Here is an 18,473-nt window from a genome sequence, read left to right as displayed (position 1 = left end):
TGACAGGCGGTGATCAAACTGTGACACACACATATATTATTAAAAACTGAAACAAATGTTAACAACTCAGGAACTCCAGGAACATAGACTTTTGAGGTCTGATCAAACTTCAGAGGTGAGAGAAGGCTTATCTTGAGGAAATTACGTTTGAACTGAGATATAAAGAATGAGTGAGCCGGGTGTGGAGGCTCACGCCTGCAATCCCAGCACTTCGGGAGGCCGAGGCGGGTGGATCACCTGAGGTCAGGAGTCGAGACCAACCTGGCCGACATGGTAAAACCCTTTCTCTACTAAAAATACAAAAATCAGATGGATGCGGTGGTGGTGCCTGTAATCCCAGCTACTCAGGAGGCTGAGGCATGATAAGCACTTGAACCTGGGAGCCAAGATCGCACCACTGCACTCCAGCGTGGGTGACAGAGTGAGACTCTGTCTCAAAAAAAAAAAAGAAACAAGGAGTGAGTGCCAAGTAGGTAAGCATGGAGCGTGTTCCCAGATGAGTGCAAAGAAGGCAGTCCAGAAGGGAAGAGTGCTGGACTATGTAAGGAGGTTGAAAACACCAGGCAAAGTCCAGGGGGCTGGAGCCCAGGGGAGAGGAGACATGGAAGGAGGAAATGACGGCACTTATAACACACAGGCAGAGGTATTGCTGGGGTGGAAGCACACGGATTTGTAAAGTGTCTGAAAAGTGAAGTGAGAAAATCTCAGGAGAGACTGGGGATGGGGAAGGGAAAGAAAGAGGTAGGAATCCAGGATGACCCCCTGGTTTCTGAGAGCAGGCTGGCGGAGGGCATGGAGGCCATATCCTTAAGTTTGGTTTTGGACACAATGAGTTTAAGGGGTCTCTGAGACCTCCACATAGAAGTCAAGGTAGTCTGAATTATAAATGTGTTGGCCACTAAAGCCACATTCCTGGGGGAACTTCTTTAGGAAAATACGAACATGAGGAAGAGGCCTTAGCATCTATGTAATGTATGGAGAGAAGAGGATGGGTCTGCAGAAGGCACGGAGTACCAGTGAGGCAGAGGAGCTCTGGGAGAGTGCAGAGGAGCAGAGGCCAAGGGCCCAGGCGGCTTTAAGGAGAGAGTGACCAATAGTATTGCTCGCTGCTATGAGCACAACTGAGAAAGGCCTCCTACTTTAGTAACACGGAGGTTACTGATGACCACAGCAGATAATGCCAGACTCGTCTGTGGTGGCTAATTAAAACCACTGTTCTAGCTATTGCAAATGTGTAGATCTAAGTAAGACACATCAAACTACAAGAAAAGTTTGATTTATCCTGAAGTGTCTCAATTGGATATCACTGCACTTTGAAAGTATGTTATAGAAAATGTTATAGCAAGATGTCAGCAACGTAAGATCCACAAGTGTCTTACAAACCAAATAATTAAATTATATTTAGTGTAACCCCAATGTCAGTTAATATTATCACATTATTTTCAAAATGGCAATTCTTACATAAAACATGGTGCTAACTAATTAGTAAGACTATGCATTTTGCTATTTTCAATTAGTAGGGAACTCACTGTAGTTATACATGACAAGTAAAACTATCTAAAGTGACGACGACCATTTCTCAATTACCTCTGGTCAATCTTCCTCTGCTGCAGCGCGTCTTTAATGAGGGCCATTCGCACAAGAGCACTGCCATTAGAGTGGCTCCAGCACCAGAGCTAGGGGAGAGGCAGAATCCTTACTTCACTGTGTAGAAACAATGGACGTCAGCATTCATAAAATCCAACAGAAATCACTTACTGGCATCCTTCTCCCGACAAAAGAATGGGAAAAGATCTTTAGATCTTGGTCTGCTAAAGAACTTGGCACTACAAAGTATTCTGGAAGGCTGGAGGGGAAAAAAAAAATTATATGTAAGAGTCCTGTGCTAAAAGCAGGAATAGTGTGCTCCTGCAGACCCCATAAACAATTAAGCACAGTTGTCCGCATTTAATGTTCACCCCACTTAGTAGCCACATGGGGGGCAGCGACAATCCTAGAAATCTTAGTCTAAAATATGTGCGATATGACCAATTCTTAAAAATCTAAATTTACAGCATGAGAAAATTCCAAAGAAGGTATTAGAAATATTTTCCAGAATGACTATTAAACACGTACGTGCTCACTGAAAAATATATCCAAACCTTTGTTCTCTTGACAGGAGAACAAAGGCCTTTCACAACTGAGAAAGGCCTCCTACTTTAATGACACGGAGGTTACTGACGAGGTTAAGGACGCCAGACAAACAAAAGAAAACTCCACAAATCTACCAGAAGCTTTAGCTCTCTTCTTAAGTCCCTCTTCTACCTTTCCCCATGCCTAAAAGGCATAGTCAGACTCTAGGACACTGATGAGACAATAATTACTGGTGGGCAAGCTCACTGCACCTCAAGACATCTTCCTTCTTTCCCCGGCGTGGCTGGGCAGCCCATCACGTGTTTCTCAGCACACACACCACAGTGTGCTGGCCATGAAGCTTAAATTCCAGGGGAAGCAGAAGACACAAGCTACATGCTGCACAGCACCTGCCTAGAACTGTACTAGACGCTCCTGGTACTGGATTAACCAGTAATAACACAGTAGTGCTTTTCTTCTTTTTTCTAAAAAGCTGCTTATGTGCGTGAACTAATGAAGACTTCAACGACCTTTTAAAATAAGGTATTCCAAAAAATTCATATAACTAAATGACATTAAACAAATTTAAAAAACAAATTCCTAGTCACTTTTGGGGAGATCCCCTAGGGAACCAGCGCACTATTCGGAAAAATGTTAAGTAAAGGAGAAAATGTAGATATTTATATTGCTTTTCTTGTACCAACTGTGTTACGGGGCACTAAAGAGCTGGTGAGAGAAAAGTTCGATAAAAGCAGAAAGATGATAGAATTAGAAGGTGAACAATCGCAATCCTTAGTGAAATAATGGTCTGGGCAATGATTCTCTCTCCCAATGCAAAACTATTCTTGGGAGCTAAAACCATGACATAAAAGGGGAACTTTTACTGGATCAGGTTGACACCCTCTAAGCCCACTGGTCAGTCAAGATTACAATGAGAGAGACACAGCCAGCCAGCCTGAGATGGGATGTGACCCCACAGGAGAACACAGCACCACCTAATGAAACATTCTTGTCAAAAGTACTGAACCTGAATCCAATTAAGCCTCTGTTGCTAACATTTTAAAGGAAATCCTAGAGACAGAGGAACACATTACAGAACACCATGGGGATAAAACCAGCAATATCTACAATGTGGAAAATTCTAGGGAACAAATGACCTGGTTTGTCAATGAATAGTAGGTAAAAAAGAGGTGGGAGGAGACTGTTGTAGATTAAAAGGCCTAAGAGACCTATTAGGCAAATTCAATGTGAAGACTTTAGATATCGATGTGAACAAACCAACTGTAAAACATCGGTTACAAGATATAATGCAATAAACACTGACTAGATTACTGATGACAGTAAGGAATTACTATCAACTTCTTTTAAGGGATACTATAATTTATATTAAGAAACCCTGATCTTTAAAATAAAATATTCATTAAAACATTGTTAAAAACAAATATTCCACTAACCACAACTAGAAAGTCATCAATGACAACAGAGTTTGATTATTCTTCATAGGGAAGTGACTTCCAGCCATATATAACATTGCTAAAATTGTACTTACCAAGTGGATATCATGTAACCCTCGTTAATAGAACAAACTCTCCACCCGGAAGCACCTGTCCTCTTGATTTCTCTGTCCCAATCCGAGTAAGTTTCAAAGAGCGGAGTTTTCTGGCTGCTGCCACCACCAGCTCCATTACCTCCTCCTCCTCCTCCATCTCCTGAGGGAATTCCATTAATTTTGTGGGCTGTAGGAAAAAGCAACATTATGAATTTTAACAGTCACATTTTCCCCAGCATTCCCTCTCCTCTGAGCCTCCTGTCACATGCATACTCTGATGTGCTGTCTCTAACCTGCTTCACCTTCCAAGTCTCTCCAAGAACCGTCTTGCCCTTTCCACTTAAAAATAACTCTTTTTTTTCTGAGACGGAGTCTCGTTCTGTCGCCCAGGCTGGAGTGCACCAGCATGATCTCGGCTGACTACAACCTCTGCCTCCAGGGTTCAAGCAATTCTCCTACCTCAGCCTCTTGAGTAGCTGGGATTACAGGAGCCTGCCACCATGCCCAGCTAATTCTTGTATTTTTAATAGAGACAGGGTTTCACCATGTTGGCCAGGCTGGTCTTGAACTCCTGACCTCAGGTGGCCCACGTGCCTTGGCCTCCCAAAGTGCTGGGATTACAGGTATGAGCCACCATGTTGGCCTAAAAATAACTCATTTAGTCTTGTCCTTATCCAGCTCTTTCCTAACTCCTTAAAACAGCTTTGATTTTTCTCTCCTACTGGCTCTATCTTCTCTGCCTTCAGTCACATGATATTGAAAAGACTTTGATCACGCTGGACCACTCTAGCTACTATACTATACATTTTTCTTCTTTCTTTTTCCTGACCACCTTCCCCAAGAATGAAGAATGACTATTGCCTAGATTTCCTCTCCATTTATTTTCTCATTAATTTTCAATTGTCTTCCATCCCTACCATTCTAACAGAAACTATTCCTAACCCTTCCTCATCTCCCTGCCCCTAATTGTGGGGTAAGTTCATGTCATTTGATTATTTGCTCCACATATTTTGCCTGGAAAAATGAAACATCCAACAATCATCTCTGTTCTCAAGCCCTTCAAATCTTTAATTTTTCTAATACCAACTTCTCACCTACCTGCTCTATCTGCTCATTAGAAAATTCTTGTTTTCCTGTATCTACTCGATTTTCCTTTGAAAAGCTCATAAGGTTCCTTGTGCTTTGCTAGAGTGCTGTTCCCACATGAAGATTACAGCAGGACAGGCCTAGACTTGCATTTCCTTAGTAAGGAGCCTGCTCTGAGAGAGAAGTAATGCTATCTTCTGGGAGCATGCCCACAGCCTCAAGACTGCCTGCAAAGTGATTACTGAAAAACAAGCTGTCCCACCAGTCAGCCAGATCTACCTTGGCAATATCTGGTGACAGATGGCACAACCCATTCTGGCCCAGGGTCTTCCTGCTGCAGGCTGCAATTGTGGCAAGTCTCCCAGCTGGCATCCCCAAAGGGACATTCTGCTGCATTTAAACTAGCCAGCAGCTTTACCACAAGACACACTTCCCTAAAAAGACATGTTCATGATGCTAGTCCCTTGCCTTAAAAACTTTCAATAAGCTCATTTTCCAAACAAATCAAGCAAATCTAATGGCTTCTCTTGGCCTTAGAGATCCCTCACAGAACTCATCTGACCTTCATTCCCATTCTCCTCTGCAGCCATGCAACACCCTCCAATGTCCCATGAGGATGTCATGCCCATTCCTATTGATTATCCATTAACTCCTGGTACGAGACGGGTATTTTCTGAGACCTCCCCATGTGCTAATGCCTGAGAGCAAAAAGATGAGTAAGATTTTACCTCTATCTTCAAGTATTAAGCAGTGTGATAATCACAGAGTACCAGATGTCTGAGTGCAATGAGGATGCAGAAGAGAAGGCCCCCAACTCTCACTGGAGAGAGAGGCTGGGGCAGGAAAAGCTTCATGACTTGACCACATCTAAAGAGAGTTCTAAGGAATCAGTCAAAAGTTGCCAGGTAGCTGGTGAGAAGGAGGTAGGCATGCTAGACAGAGAAGAACCTAAAAAAGATGGTGTAACTGTATAACATCAAGTAACTAAACACAGCTAGAGCATAGGGATTCAAGAGGTGGTGGAAGAGAGGTGGGAAATTAAATAGGGCCTAGACTCTAGATCTGTGTTTCCCAAAAAAGTAACTTCTAGCCACACACACCCATTTAAATTTAAACTGAAATGAAAATTAAATAAAATAAAAAATTCAGTCCATTAGTTGCACTAGCCACATTGCAAGTACTTAACAGCCACATGTGGCTAGTGGCTGCCCTACTTCCATCACTGGATGGTGCTGTTCCAGATGATGGAGGGGCTTATGTACCATGTTAGGAATTGGGACTCCTCTAAGTGGTATCAGAATTATCCAGTGATTCTGATTTTAACAAAGCTCGTTAAAAAGTAGAATGCTGCCGGGTGCGGCGGCTCACGCCTGTAATCCCAGCACTTTGGAAGGCTGAGGGAGGCGGATCACGAGGTCAGGAAATCGAGACCATCCTGGCTAACAAGGTGAAACCCCATCTCTATTAAAAATGCTAAAAAAAAATAAGTCGGGTGTGGCGGCACGTACCTATAGTCCTAGCTACTCGGGAGGCTGAGGAGGGAGAATCGCGTGAACCTGGGAGGCGGAGCTTGCAGTGAGCCGAGATCGCACCACTGCACTCCAGCCCAGGTGACAGAGTGAGACTGTCTCAAAAATAAATAAATAAATAGATAGACAGAGAGACAGTAAAATGCTAATTCTAAGCCCATATCCTAGAGTCCCACTCCATCTCAGGGCCTTCTCTGGAGCAACGCAACAACTGAAAAGTGTGCCTGTGAGAAGGAAGACTTAGGAGTTGTGGTCTCTCCAGAACACAAAACCTGCATACGGCATTTGTGGCCAAAGCCCAAGCTATGCGATGTTCCAGTGCACCAAAACAAAGACAGCTATTCAACATCAGAAAATCTACGTAACTCATCATATGACTACATGAAAGATGAAAAAGGCTATATTAATGACCAGCTTAGTAAGTGCAGAAAAACCTATGATAGATACCTGTTTATGACTAAAAAAAAAACCAACAACATTAGCAAACTTGGAATAAAAGGGAATTTCCTTAACTGGATAGAGGGTGTTTATCAAAAATACATAGCTAACAGCATCTTCATTAAAAGCGAGAACTGAAATGATGCCTGCTAATACTACTGCTATTCAACACTGAACCAGCGGTCCTAGCCACACAATAAAACCACCACCACCAAAAGAGAATTATAAAAAACACACTCAAAATTTTAAGAGTTATGTAAAACAGTTTGGTGATTGAGTCTAGAAGCACTGAATACTTTTTAGTGTTTTGGGCTGTAGACTTTAATAAGCTAGGCTAAGAATGTGCTATTGTTTATGAGATTGTTTCTCTGGCCAAATTTTGTTTCAAGATCTAACTTACACAAATTTTTCTAAACATAAAGTGAGAACATCTATTTATGTTTTCGAAGCATAAAGTGAGGTCCTCTATCGTTTGTTATTTTATCCATTTCTCTTGTTCAAATCCTGTACTTTTCTAAACAACTGGGACTAGGGCTTTTTATATGTTCTATATCATCTTCAGTTAGAGCTCACTACAGAATGTGTAGTGTACATTCAATCTGGTTTTATAGTCCCAGAAACCTGAACGCTTTCCAAAGTTCAAAAGACCGGATACCAGTGGCCTGCTCTGAGTGGATCACTGTGAGGAGTTGGACCAATACAGTGAAAGGTGGGTCATCTCAGGGAGACCTGGCTCCGTTGACAGCCACCTGACCGAGGTTTTACGACATGCTTCCACAGCAGACTAAGAGTGAAATAGATATTACATGCTCCTGACCTTGGCTATCTTCTGTGACAGCACAAAAGTCTAATCCTATACTGTTGGGGTTATTTTAGAGAATTTCCACTGAATTGGCCAACTGATATTTAGAATGGCTTCAAGCAACAGAAAACACAAGTCATCAATATATGAAAAGAAAGCTTATCACTCTGATGATACTGCAGAAATTAGAAGTCACAAGGGAATAAGGTAAAAAAAGGATTGTGAGTATTAATAAGTTCAAAAGCATGAGTCAACAAAGTGGTTTTTTTTTTTTTTTTTTTGAGACAGAGTCTTGCTCTGTTGCCCAGGCTGGAGTGCAGTGGCCGGATCTCAGCTCACTGCAAGCTCCGCCTCCCAGGTTCAGGCCATTCTCCTGCCTCAGCCTCCCGAGTAGCTGGGACTACAGGCGCCCGCCGCCTCGCCCGGCTAGTTTTTTGTATTTTTTAGTAGAGACGGGGTTTCACCGTTTTAGCCAGGATGGTCTCGATCTCCTGACCTCGTGATCCGCCCGTCTCGGCCTCCCAAAGTGCTAGGATTACAGGCTTGAGCCACCGCGCCCGGCCAACAAAGTGGTTCTTAACTGGGAGATTCTGACCTGTGCTGGAGCCGACATGGCTGTATTTCTAAAGGTTCCTCCAGCAATCCTGATGTATACAGCTGGCTGGAACCACCAATATTCAACAATCATTTATACCTATTCTGAGAATCTTATAAGAACTGACAAGCGACAAACTTTAAAAATTCCTATACTGTTTCAAATGGATTGTATACCTTGTTTTTCAAATAAGCATTTTAAGGAAAACCTAATACGAAGATCTATGTTAATAAAAAGGATAAAGTTCACTGAAAATGTACAATTTCTGATGTGAAATTTCATTACAACTTCAGATTACGTCACAGCATCTGTAAGCAGGATGGCTGTCATGAAGCAGAGCTGCTGACACTAGGCTGCAGAAAACTTCATGAAACTTTCAATATTTTTGGTCCAGAAGCATAATCTGACATCTTATCAATTCTATAATATGAAAGATGAATCTGTACTTTTTTGACATTATTTGTCCAATAATAATCTGACTGATGAAAACAGAGTCCTCACGGTTTCTTTAAAAAGAGAAAAAACAGAATCATTGTTCTTGTTTGTGCTAGTAGCGTCTCCTGGGGTGTTTGTGCATAGTGATGTTCCAAAGCCTGCATGCTACACATGTTACTTTACTCCAGGGTATTCACAGAAGTGGTGGGATGACTGCAGGACCTTTCGGAGATGGCTTTTACTCATGTGATGCTGAATATGAATGAAACCCTGAGTGACTAAGGCCAGCTAAAATATCATTTTCTTAGATAATTGCAGGGGAGCTCCTCCAACTTTGGATCTCATTTCTGGAAACAGCTTTGTCACCTACCTGCCTGCAAAAAGGACTTCTTTAATCCAGCCAATGAATCAAGGTGTCATCCAGAAGTTCAAGAGTGGATGAGTGGGCATCTTTCACTCACAAATTAATGAATTCTGACTGCAGTGTGTGGAAATTTCAGGCTCCTTTGATCTTAAAGATGCAGTATTTATGCTTCTGTAACAGCATGGAAGGATATTAAAGGATGTTACCCTATGAGGAATCTTAACAAAACTATGGCCAGTGTTACGTTTATGAAGTACTTGTCAAAGGAGGAGTCTGAAAGATGTAATATAAAAAAAGCATCCCTGAATATTTTAAGTATTAATCATCACATTTTATCAATAAGCTATATAAGAAGAAATAGAGGAACTGAATGATGTAAATTTTAAAATTCCAGTAGTAAAAGACCTATGGGTGGATAAATTAAAGTACTGTAAACCAGAGATGCCCACAAGGTATGAATGAAGAAAAATGTGGAAAGTAACTGAAGCAGGCATCAGGTTACCAACTGTAAAACGAAGTTTACTGTCTTTGCTGAGCCCAAGTCGCTACATTACTGTAGAGGTTATGGATCTGTAAACTGGAATGAATCATTTCTATCAGAAAAATAGCAGCATGAAGAACTGGTCTGTATCATAAACAGTTAAGCAGGAATCAAAGACTCACTTCTACAACTCTTGCAACTCTGGGTGAGGATCTTATTGAAGATAACCTTGATCACTGTTCTGTAGCTTGATGGTGATCCCAAGGAGTGTTTACCTGACTAATAGTGCAGGATCTGTAATACTTTATTTTTAGACAGTAAGTGAAATTACTTAATCTTAATAAACTTCAAAAAATAACTGTATTGCTTAAGCCTAAGTTACAATTATGTACATCTTGATAAGAAAAATTAAGTTACAAATACTTCTGCTATATAATTTCTATAAATATAATACTATATGATAAAAGCTGTTCTGCAAAGCATTATTTTCATGTATTATCTCTATAGTATTAAGTTTTTTTTTTTTTTTTGGTCCTCTCAGTGCTTAACAGAAAGGTAGGTATCTTTTAAACTAAGGAAAATTTACTTATACGCATGTATCTTCAGATACCATACACTGATACATTTTAATGTATTTACAATATAGTGTTGCTGGAATATACTTTTATTATACTCTTTATTTAAATTACTACCATATGTTTTATGGTAACAAAATATAAAATTTCCAGTACAATTAATAATTTGTATGGCCCAGACCATGCCGGGTGAATGGATTTTTCATTATAAATACACAGCTGACTTATTTTTCTTGCTTAAATAAAAAAACACAGGCTTTGCTCAGTTAACTGACGTGCAGTCACTAACTGACAAGGGGGCTAACAGGAGACATGGTTCTTTGTTTTTCTCTATCCTTTTAAGAGATTTTTAAAAGCCGTTTATTAAAATTACATTTGTACAGAAATAGAACGTACGGAATTGCATGATCATCTGGAATCTTCCTTGGTCATGTCATGACTGTCAGATATATAGACAAAACTATTTACTTTCACAAAAGCTGTCCAGAATATACCTGTCCTCGGAAAAATGCTCATCTTCCTTTCATCAGTATTATTCAGAAATAGAAACTCAGTATTTTGAGAATCTTAATGAAGTCCACAAAGTTTTTAATCACTTTAGCTTTTGCATGAAATCACACCTTGCCAGAAAAGATTATGCTTTTAATATATCTTTTAGTTTTCTTAAAAGATAAGATTACTTTAACTCAAGCTATCAATTAAAAAGGGTAGGTTATATAGTCTTCATCCTAAAATACAAGCCAATGACTGGAGGTTAAATATATAACATAACTTATAAGCCCATATTCATAGCATTATAGGTTCTTCCTGGTAACTTGTCAAGAAATAATCTGACAAACTATTGGCTGTTTTAGCATGTAGTGCTTACTTCTCTAAGGTATGAAGCTAGTAATTCTACAATCATTAAAGCTCATGTACTTGGAGGCTTCTGGTAAACATAAGAGTAAAACTTACACACGTAAAATTAGTTACAATATTTAATATTTTCATATTTACCTGAATTGTGGTATTTTTTCCCAACATATTCAAATGCAAAGAGTAGCTGGAGGTCTGTTGGCTGGGAATAATGAGCTATTGCAAGGCATACCTAGGAAAAATTCTACATTTAGAATTTGATTTTAACACACTTAGTTAAATGAAATGTACAATAAGGCCTTGGATACTGGGAGCATCATTGTGGGGCAGTGATTATAGACACTATTTACATGTTTTTCTGTTGACCTAGAATATAAAAGAGCTCCTTAAGGCCAGGTATCTCATTCACTGTCATGCCCTCAAGACATTGTTTATCTTTAGTTAGCACATGGCAAGTATTCAGTAAGTATCTGCTGAGTTAAATTTTAATTGGAAAATAATTTTAGTCCAATAAAGAAAACTTGAAACTAAAGAAGCATTCTCCAAAAAGTCAGTGACTACATGTCCACTCCAATAAAGGAAGAAAAAAGTTTCATTTTTGGTGGACTATAAAGAATTAATAAAAGGCATGAAACTTTAAAGTTTACACCTCATGGATTTAAAAATCTAAATAGAGAAGCATAATTACAAAAAATTAAAATTAGCAAGAAATTCCAAAAACCCATGGGTGGCTCAAAGAGGTACATCAAAAAAACCACACACACACACACACACACACACACACACACACACACACACACACACACACACAAACTGTGTTTGAGTAAAATGGTTTGGGACTGTGTGCCCTGTGGTGGAAAACGTGCGGGCTTTAGAATCAAATAGATCAGGGGGGCCTGAATCCTAGCTCTATCAAGTACTTGCTACATAACATGTGTGAAGTCAATTCCTCTCATCTAGCCTCAGTTTGCTCACTTGTAAAACGAAAGTAATACCTAGGCTGTGGTAAGAATTAACAAGCATAATGCAGGCTAGGCCTTTGGAGGATCTCCATATATGGAAATATGGCTGTTATTATTCTCAACTGCTGCTAGACAGAATGAAGGATGGTGCTCTAGGCTTACAAACCCTGGTAGTCACCAGAACATGGGAAAAACCGCTCTTCAGTGAGCAAAGATGAAAGAAGAAATTTAAGACATATGCAAGGAGAACAAAGCAGAAAAACTCACTTTAAAAGATTAAATATTATTTAGAAGATAAAGTGTTAAGCCAGAATGATATACTTTTGACAGTCAGCGAGTAAGAAAAGTTAATTGTTAGTTCATATCAAATTAGTGGTGTTTGGAGTGGGGTGATGCACATTTCATTAACCAGTAAGCATGTGTCAACTTGTTTAAATTACATTTTAAAAGTCTTCTAGAGAATAAATGTTCCCTGTCTAACTAAGTTAAAATATACAAACAAGGGGATATAATTTGTCATTAGTTTTGGTCAAGAAGAAAAAAAAAAAACCCTGCTTATTAAAACTTACATGGTATCTTGATTCCTCAATACCTATAGGAGAGCTTTCTATGATGGTCCCACTTGCAAAATTTAGGAGTTGGTTATCTATATTCCCATTCTTAATCTTTTCAACAGTTTTCCTTAAAGCATTTCTAGCAGCAAAACTACTGAAATCTGTACCTTGAAAAAGTTCTCATCCTTCCTACTTGTTTGGGCACCATTGATAAGCTTTGTTGCACTTTTCTCTAGACATTTTTCATAGTTGTCCATTTTGCTACACTGCCATAGCCACATCCTTAGGCCATACTCACCTCATGGCACCTCCGAGAGCTTCCTTACATTCCAGAAATCTACAAAACTTAAGAATTACCTTCTAATGATGTAATTTTGACTAACAATTTTGCTCTCTTCATAATCTGCTGTGGTTCCCAGACAACTGCATAACAAATTAAACCTCCTCATTCTCGATTCTTCACAAAACTGGCTCTCCTCACCAGACCACTGTACCTTCCCGATATTCCCTCAGCAATCTCAGGTCAGAGAAAAACAGGTTTGAACACATTCTGTCTGACTTAGCCCCAGCCATCTCCTCTGTCACACTCTTTGCTTGGAAAATCCTACTCCTCTTAGCCAACTATGCTTTCTTGGAAACTATCGTGTCTGTTCAACACTACTCTCTTCACAAGCCTTCCTAGAGGGAGCCAATTTCAGAGTATTAATCCCAGAAACCCATAACAACAGTTTCAATATGAAGTGTCTCTTTAGTTAACTGTGCTTATGTTGCTTTATTTCCAAGGTATTCACATAACAGTTATGTGGATGAGAAGTAGGATAAAGGTGGTTCTGTTAAACTTCTACCATTAAGGTCAATTCCTTAGATAAATGCCACATTTCACATTCATTTAACAAATATTTACTGAGCACCTACAATGTTGTAAGCCCTGGAGATGCAGTGAATGAAACAGACACTAATCCCTGTCCTCATGAAGCTTACATTCTAGTGGGAAGACAGACACTAAACAAGATAAAGGAGACAAAATACAGAAAGATAACTATGAATGCTAAAAGAGATAAATAATAGAGCAGGGAAGGTGAATATGAACTGTTACAGTGAGAAGAGGGAGGCAGGTTAAAAAGTAGAGAAGGAGACCAAGAAAGACCTCCCTGTGCAGACTTGAGTAAAGATCTGAAGATGTTTGCATTTTGTAGCATAACTTCAGTAGCTTTCTAAAGGTGCTCTGGGTCCAACAGCGGCTACACTAATACTCGTTGACAAAAGTAGTTACCAATGTATTAAGGAAAATGCTCCAAGCCAATAATCATAATGTCTATCACATTCCCAAAACAATTAGAAAGTAGTCACATGCTCTGTTTACAGAAAAGAAACTCACATATCATTGATCATGGACATGTTTTTTTGCGGCCATGAGGCAAAAAAGAAACAAAGCCTATTTTCAAGGCAAAACCCAACACAGTATATTTTTTTAAAGCCCCTTAAAAATAACACAATATCAAATTAGGTTAGGAAAGCAATGAGTATATCCAAAAGCATCTACATTGAAAGAAGTCTATAAAAAACATTGTAAAACTGAAAGTCAGTTGAATTACTGGTTTTTTTGGGGGGTAGCAGAACTCGAAATAAATATACTGTTTTTCAGTAGTTAATTTCAATGTGTAACTTATGTTCATACGACCTAAGGGGTCTCTTTGGGCGCACAGACTAAGGCACATACAAACTTGTGTACCTGGATTGTCTTCACGTTGTCACTGTGGAACATTCTAAGACGAGAAAGCAGGCCAGGGCCCCATTCTTTGCACTTTTACATACACGCTATTTTAAAAACCTAAGTACAAATTCCTATCTTCCATCCTAAGAGTTTTTGAAAGATCTGAAATAGTTCATTTGTCGTGGCTACCACAGGAAATGAAGAAAATGCTGGTATTAAAGACATTAAATTATGGCAAATATTTTACTGGAGAAAAATAAGTAAACTACTTTTAAATCAATTTTTGGACCAAAGCTGATAAGCTTCTCTGGACAGAAGCCAGAAGTACCCACAGTGGATGGTTTCTTTTCTAAGATTACCTGTGGTACAGTACTGAAGAAGCTCAAATCCAGGAAACACTCAAACCTCATTAAGTTCTATCTCATTTGCAAACACAAGTGGTTTCCTTTATTTCTGTGGCCTGAAAGCCACCAAAAAACAGTACCAGATTCAAGTCAAAAATGACAGTTCATAAAAAGGCCAACTTGTTCTTTAATCAGATGCATGGAATTCACCTCTATAAAGTATTCCTGAAGAAGTGGTTCACAACCAGCTAATCAGAGAATAAAGTGGAAACAAAAGGCATATATTTCACTTGTCATGCATATGTATCTATATATTTATCTTTATCTACACAGATAGATATATAGATAAATCATTAAAAACAATCTTTATTATTTTGCCCTTCAGTTTTGAGCAAAGGTTCTGCAAAAGAAAATAGTGGCTCTTAAGTTGCTAGATGGTTAGAGGTTAGATGTCCAATTCTGCATCATCAAATTACTTCTTTCTTTATACAGACCTTTCCCAAATATCACTATTTTCCTGTGACAGCTAGAGGATAATAAGGATGAATATTAATGATTACAAGTGCCCAAAAGCAAACTAATTTTGTCATAATACAATTGAAACACCACCACCAAGACAACCAGAAGGGTTTAGAGCATGTAACAAAATGTGAACCAATTTAGTATTTTCGAATTTCATTTTTCAAAACAAAAACATAAATGTCTTAGGTATTTCAAAATGAATCAGTGGTTTACCCACCAGAGAACTCCAAACATGCATTTGGTCATTTTAAAACAACTGATAAAACAGCAAAACATTTTCCAAAGAAAACAGTATTCAAAGCTTCCAGGAGGTAAAAATGAGCCATAATTTCCTAACCACTACTGAATTTTAGATAAGAACCTTTCACTTGAAATAAAAGAATATGCCATAATTTTTGCTTTTAACTTGCAAAGCCATCAAAAGCTTTGGTAGCCACATACAACTTAACCCTGTGTTTGAAACGTGTAAATCAGAAAAAAACTCTATATTCTCATTGCATCTGTTTTTTTTTTCCTGCACCCTCCCCTGACCTGCAACCACCGTGGCTATAGAAAAGACGAAGACTCACATGCTTTTTATATTTTAGGATTCTGGGGAAAAGATTTTTGTCTGAAACTTGGTCTTAAGAGAGGGCATATGAGGGACTGGCTTGTTTAGTGCAGTTTGTTTAGTATGGCCCTCGTCATGAACCAGCAGCACAACACATAGGGGATATTCTGAATTTCCACATCACTTACTATGCTCTGTTCATCTGGAAATGAACTATGTGTGTAGATACATCTTTTATGCTGCCACTCTGTACCATTACTTTTCATTTGTTCATGCTTTATCTTTTTCACTAGATTTAAGTCCTCTAGGGCAAGAAACTGCATCTTCTCCTTCCTTCTACTTGCAAAATTTAGCACGCTGCCTCAACATAAAAAATGACCAACAAATACTACAGATGGTTCAAGAACTAGGCCAAAAATTATTATTTTCACTCATTAAAATAGTGTCAACTGAAAAATACAGTAAAAGAGGGAGAATTTAACTTTCCGAAAGAGATCGGATCAATTGCATCAATTTCTTCCTTAGGAATATGCTGTCCTAACTCAATCTAGCAAGTCCTGTGATGTCCCTAATTTTGAGATGCTACACATCTTAAGGTTTTCATAAGCAGTTATTTGATGCTTTGATCAATTAAATTACAAATATAAATAAGCTTGAGGAAGTAACCTGTCTGAAATATTTTATGTACATCATGAATTCTGAAGTCCTTCTATATAAGCATAGGCACTTTAAATTAGTAAAATGCCAAAATCACAAACAGCACAATTGAACAGGTCAAAGAGGCTTTAAGAGTCATCTAGTTGAATTTTCAGAAACGCAGCATGCTGAGACATGGTTATACAGACTATTTGAAAACTTTTACCCATAGAGGAGCCTACAACCACTCTACTCTGCTAGACAGTCACATATTTTCAGATGTATTTTCATATATTCATCTCCTGCTTGCCTTCCCGTGAAGAAACTGTTGGTTCTCAATCTAAAAACAAATCTACCACCTCTTCACCAAAGTATATGAAGACAGCTGCCTTACAATATTTTTGCCAGCCTCATTTTGGTATCAACAGAAAATTTACTGCAGTCAGTTGGCTGACCATGGAAAACAAAGGCACTCATTGCTTGGTGGTGCAAAGGCTGCCTCCATTCTGAGAGAAAGCTACTTCCTATTCTACTAAGATACTGTTGCTCTACTTCCATACACGCGCGCAGGCTTCCTACTGGAATGTGACTACATGGGGGGCATATTAGGTCTACCAACTTCACTCCTCTGGCAAAGCAAAGCATGGAAAACATGCCCTTGACTCTTACTTTACAAGTAGGGTAGTAAGACATTATCTGGAAGGCTGGGGAAAAATAAGGCAGTTAAAAAGTTACTCACTTTAAGTTGCCCCTGTTGAGTGTCACTCAATTCATAATATTTCTTTAAACCACTAATAATTACTAGGCCTTTCCGGTAACTATATATTTACCTAAATCTTATGTAACGTAAGTCTAGCTTACAGTTTGTTGGTAAAGTTCTGCAGTACTGAATTAAAAGCCTAACCAAACCTTAATCACAGTATATTGCCAACTTTTCAACCTTTTTAACCAAGAAAGAAACTGACAAGGATCTTTATGTAAAAAAAAAAAATGCTAATTTCCACGTAAGAGTCTTTAATATTTTAGAAGCTGATAAAAAATTATATAGAACACTTTAAAACAGCCATAAACCAATCCAGGAAAATAGTTCTATTAATATGAACTTGGCTTTGACTTTACTTAAGAAAATGTCTGATAACTTCCCCTAAAAAACATCTGAGCAATTGAGAAATGAAAACTGCCATACAGAATTGAAATCAGTAAATACAGTATAGAACCCAGAACTTTATAAAACTTAACAGTATTACCTTTTTAGCACTTTCGGGACCTGATTCATCAAAGCGAAATCTGACAATTCTGAAATCTTTACAATAAATAATTAACTCTGTTGGATTAAATTTCAGTTTCTGGTTGGGGCCTAGGACTTTCTGCTTCCTCTTGTGGTCATTTACTAAAAAAGAAAAAAAAAAATAGAGAAAATAAAATGCATAACAGTTATTTCTTGTTACTAACCCTTTCGTACAAATTCTTAGTGAAAATAATTGGAGGGTCACCCATCACTTGAGCTCTGCTTGTCTAGAAGAATGTTTCATACTTGTCTGTAATTCCTAGAACTTGGAGGTTGGTTTTAACTTTGCTTTGGAAGATATTTTAAATGATTATTTGCATAAAACCACCATTTAGATACATTTAATGATTAATTTTAATTAAAAAGAGAACAAAAAACTTAGAAACTATGAAAAGTTATATATTTCTTATCTTCCTTTTAAAATAATTTATTGACATCTCCCTCTTTATGTTCCTGGGACTCAAAAACATGGCAAAAGTAAACTTACAGAAATAAAATGCCAATCCAAGTATTTTGAGAGGTGTAACTTTTCAAATAATACTTCCAGAGTAGAATCGACTTTTAGAGTATGTACAGAATACTACGTACCTGTGACAATTTGCTCAATACATGTTAAAGGGACATCGTGTTCACCAAGAAGAAGGTTTCTGTAATGGAATTTCTGAAATAAAAAATTATATTCATATTAACTCTTTTCCCAATAATCTCACAATGGTAGTATAGGCCTTATATTGTGACGATAAACTGTGACAATTATCTCTGAAAAGCACAAAAAGCTTTTGTCTAGGTAGCTAGGGCCATTCCAATGTTGACAGACAGAAATTAGGCTAAAATGTACACACAATCTTATTATAGTATCTAAGATATGGAATATCATCAATCACTTTACCGGCAAGCATTTGCATGTCTAGATCTGGATAAGCTGGCCACAACATATTAAAGAAAAAAGGGCTCTTAGGTCATCAAATTTTAAATGGGTAAAATCATGTTTGATTTTTACAATGGAGATTTTAAAGTGGAAAATAACTATCTTTTTAAAGCACAAAGTCTACTAGAAATAAAAATCTTTAGAAAAAGGTTTT

At 38.3% G+C, this 18,473-nt stretch overlaps 1 protein-coding gene across 1 annotated transcript in view; it reads right to left on the bottom strand.

Moving 5' to 3' along the window:
• MTMR10 (myotubularin related protein 10) overlaps nucleotides 1-18,473 on the bottom strand; it is a 53,242-nt gene that overhangs the window by 18,640 nt on the left and 16,129 nt on the right. Inside the window, exons 4-9 of the mRNA XM_050800111.1 lie at nucleotides 17,980-18,052; nucleotides 17,351-17,493; nucleotides 10,963-11,053; nucleotides 3,662-3,848; nucleotides 1,759-1,846; nucleotides 1,588-1,676 (exon numbers count right to left, since the gene is read on the bottom strand). Of these exons, the coding sequence (XP_050656068.1) occupies nucleotides 1,588-1,676; nucleotides 1,759-1,846; nucleotides 3,662-3,848; nucleotides 10,963-11,053; nucleotides 17,351-17,493; nucleotides 17,980-18,052 (671 nt within the window). The remainder of the gene's footprint in view (nucleotides 1-1,587; nucleotides 1,677-1,758; nucleotides 1,847-3,661; nucleotides 3,849-10,962; nucleotides 11,054-17,350; nucleotides 17,494-17,979; nucleotides 18,053-18,473) is intronic.

Source organism: Macaca thibetana, chromosome 7 (genome assembly GCF_024542745.1).
Source record: "Macaca thibetana thibetana isolate TM-01 chromosome 7, ASM2454274v1, whole genome shotgun sequence".
NCBI lineage: Eukaryota > Metazoa > Chordata > Mammalia > Primates > Cercopithecidae > Macaca > Macaca thibetana.
The sequence above is the reverse complement of the archived record's forward strand: the minus strand, read 5'-3'. Positions and strand labels throughout refer to the sequence as shown.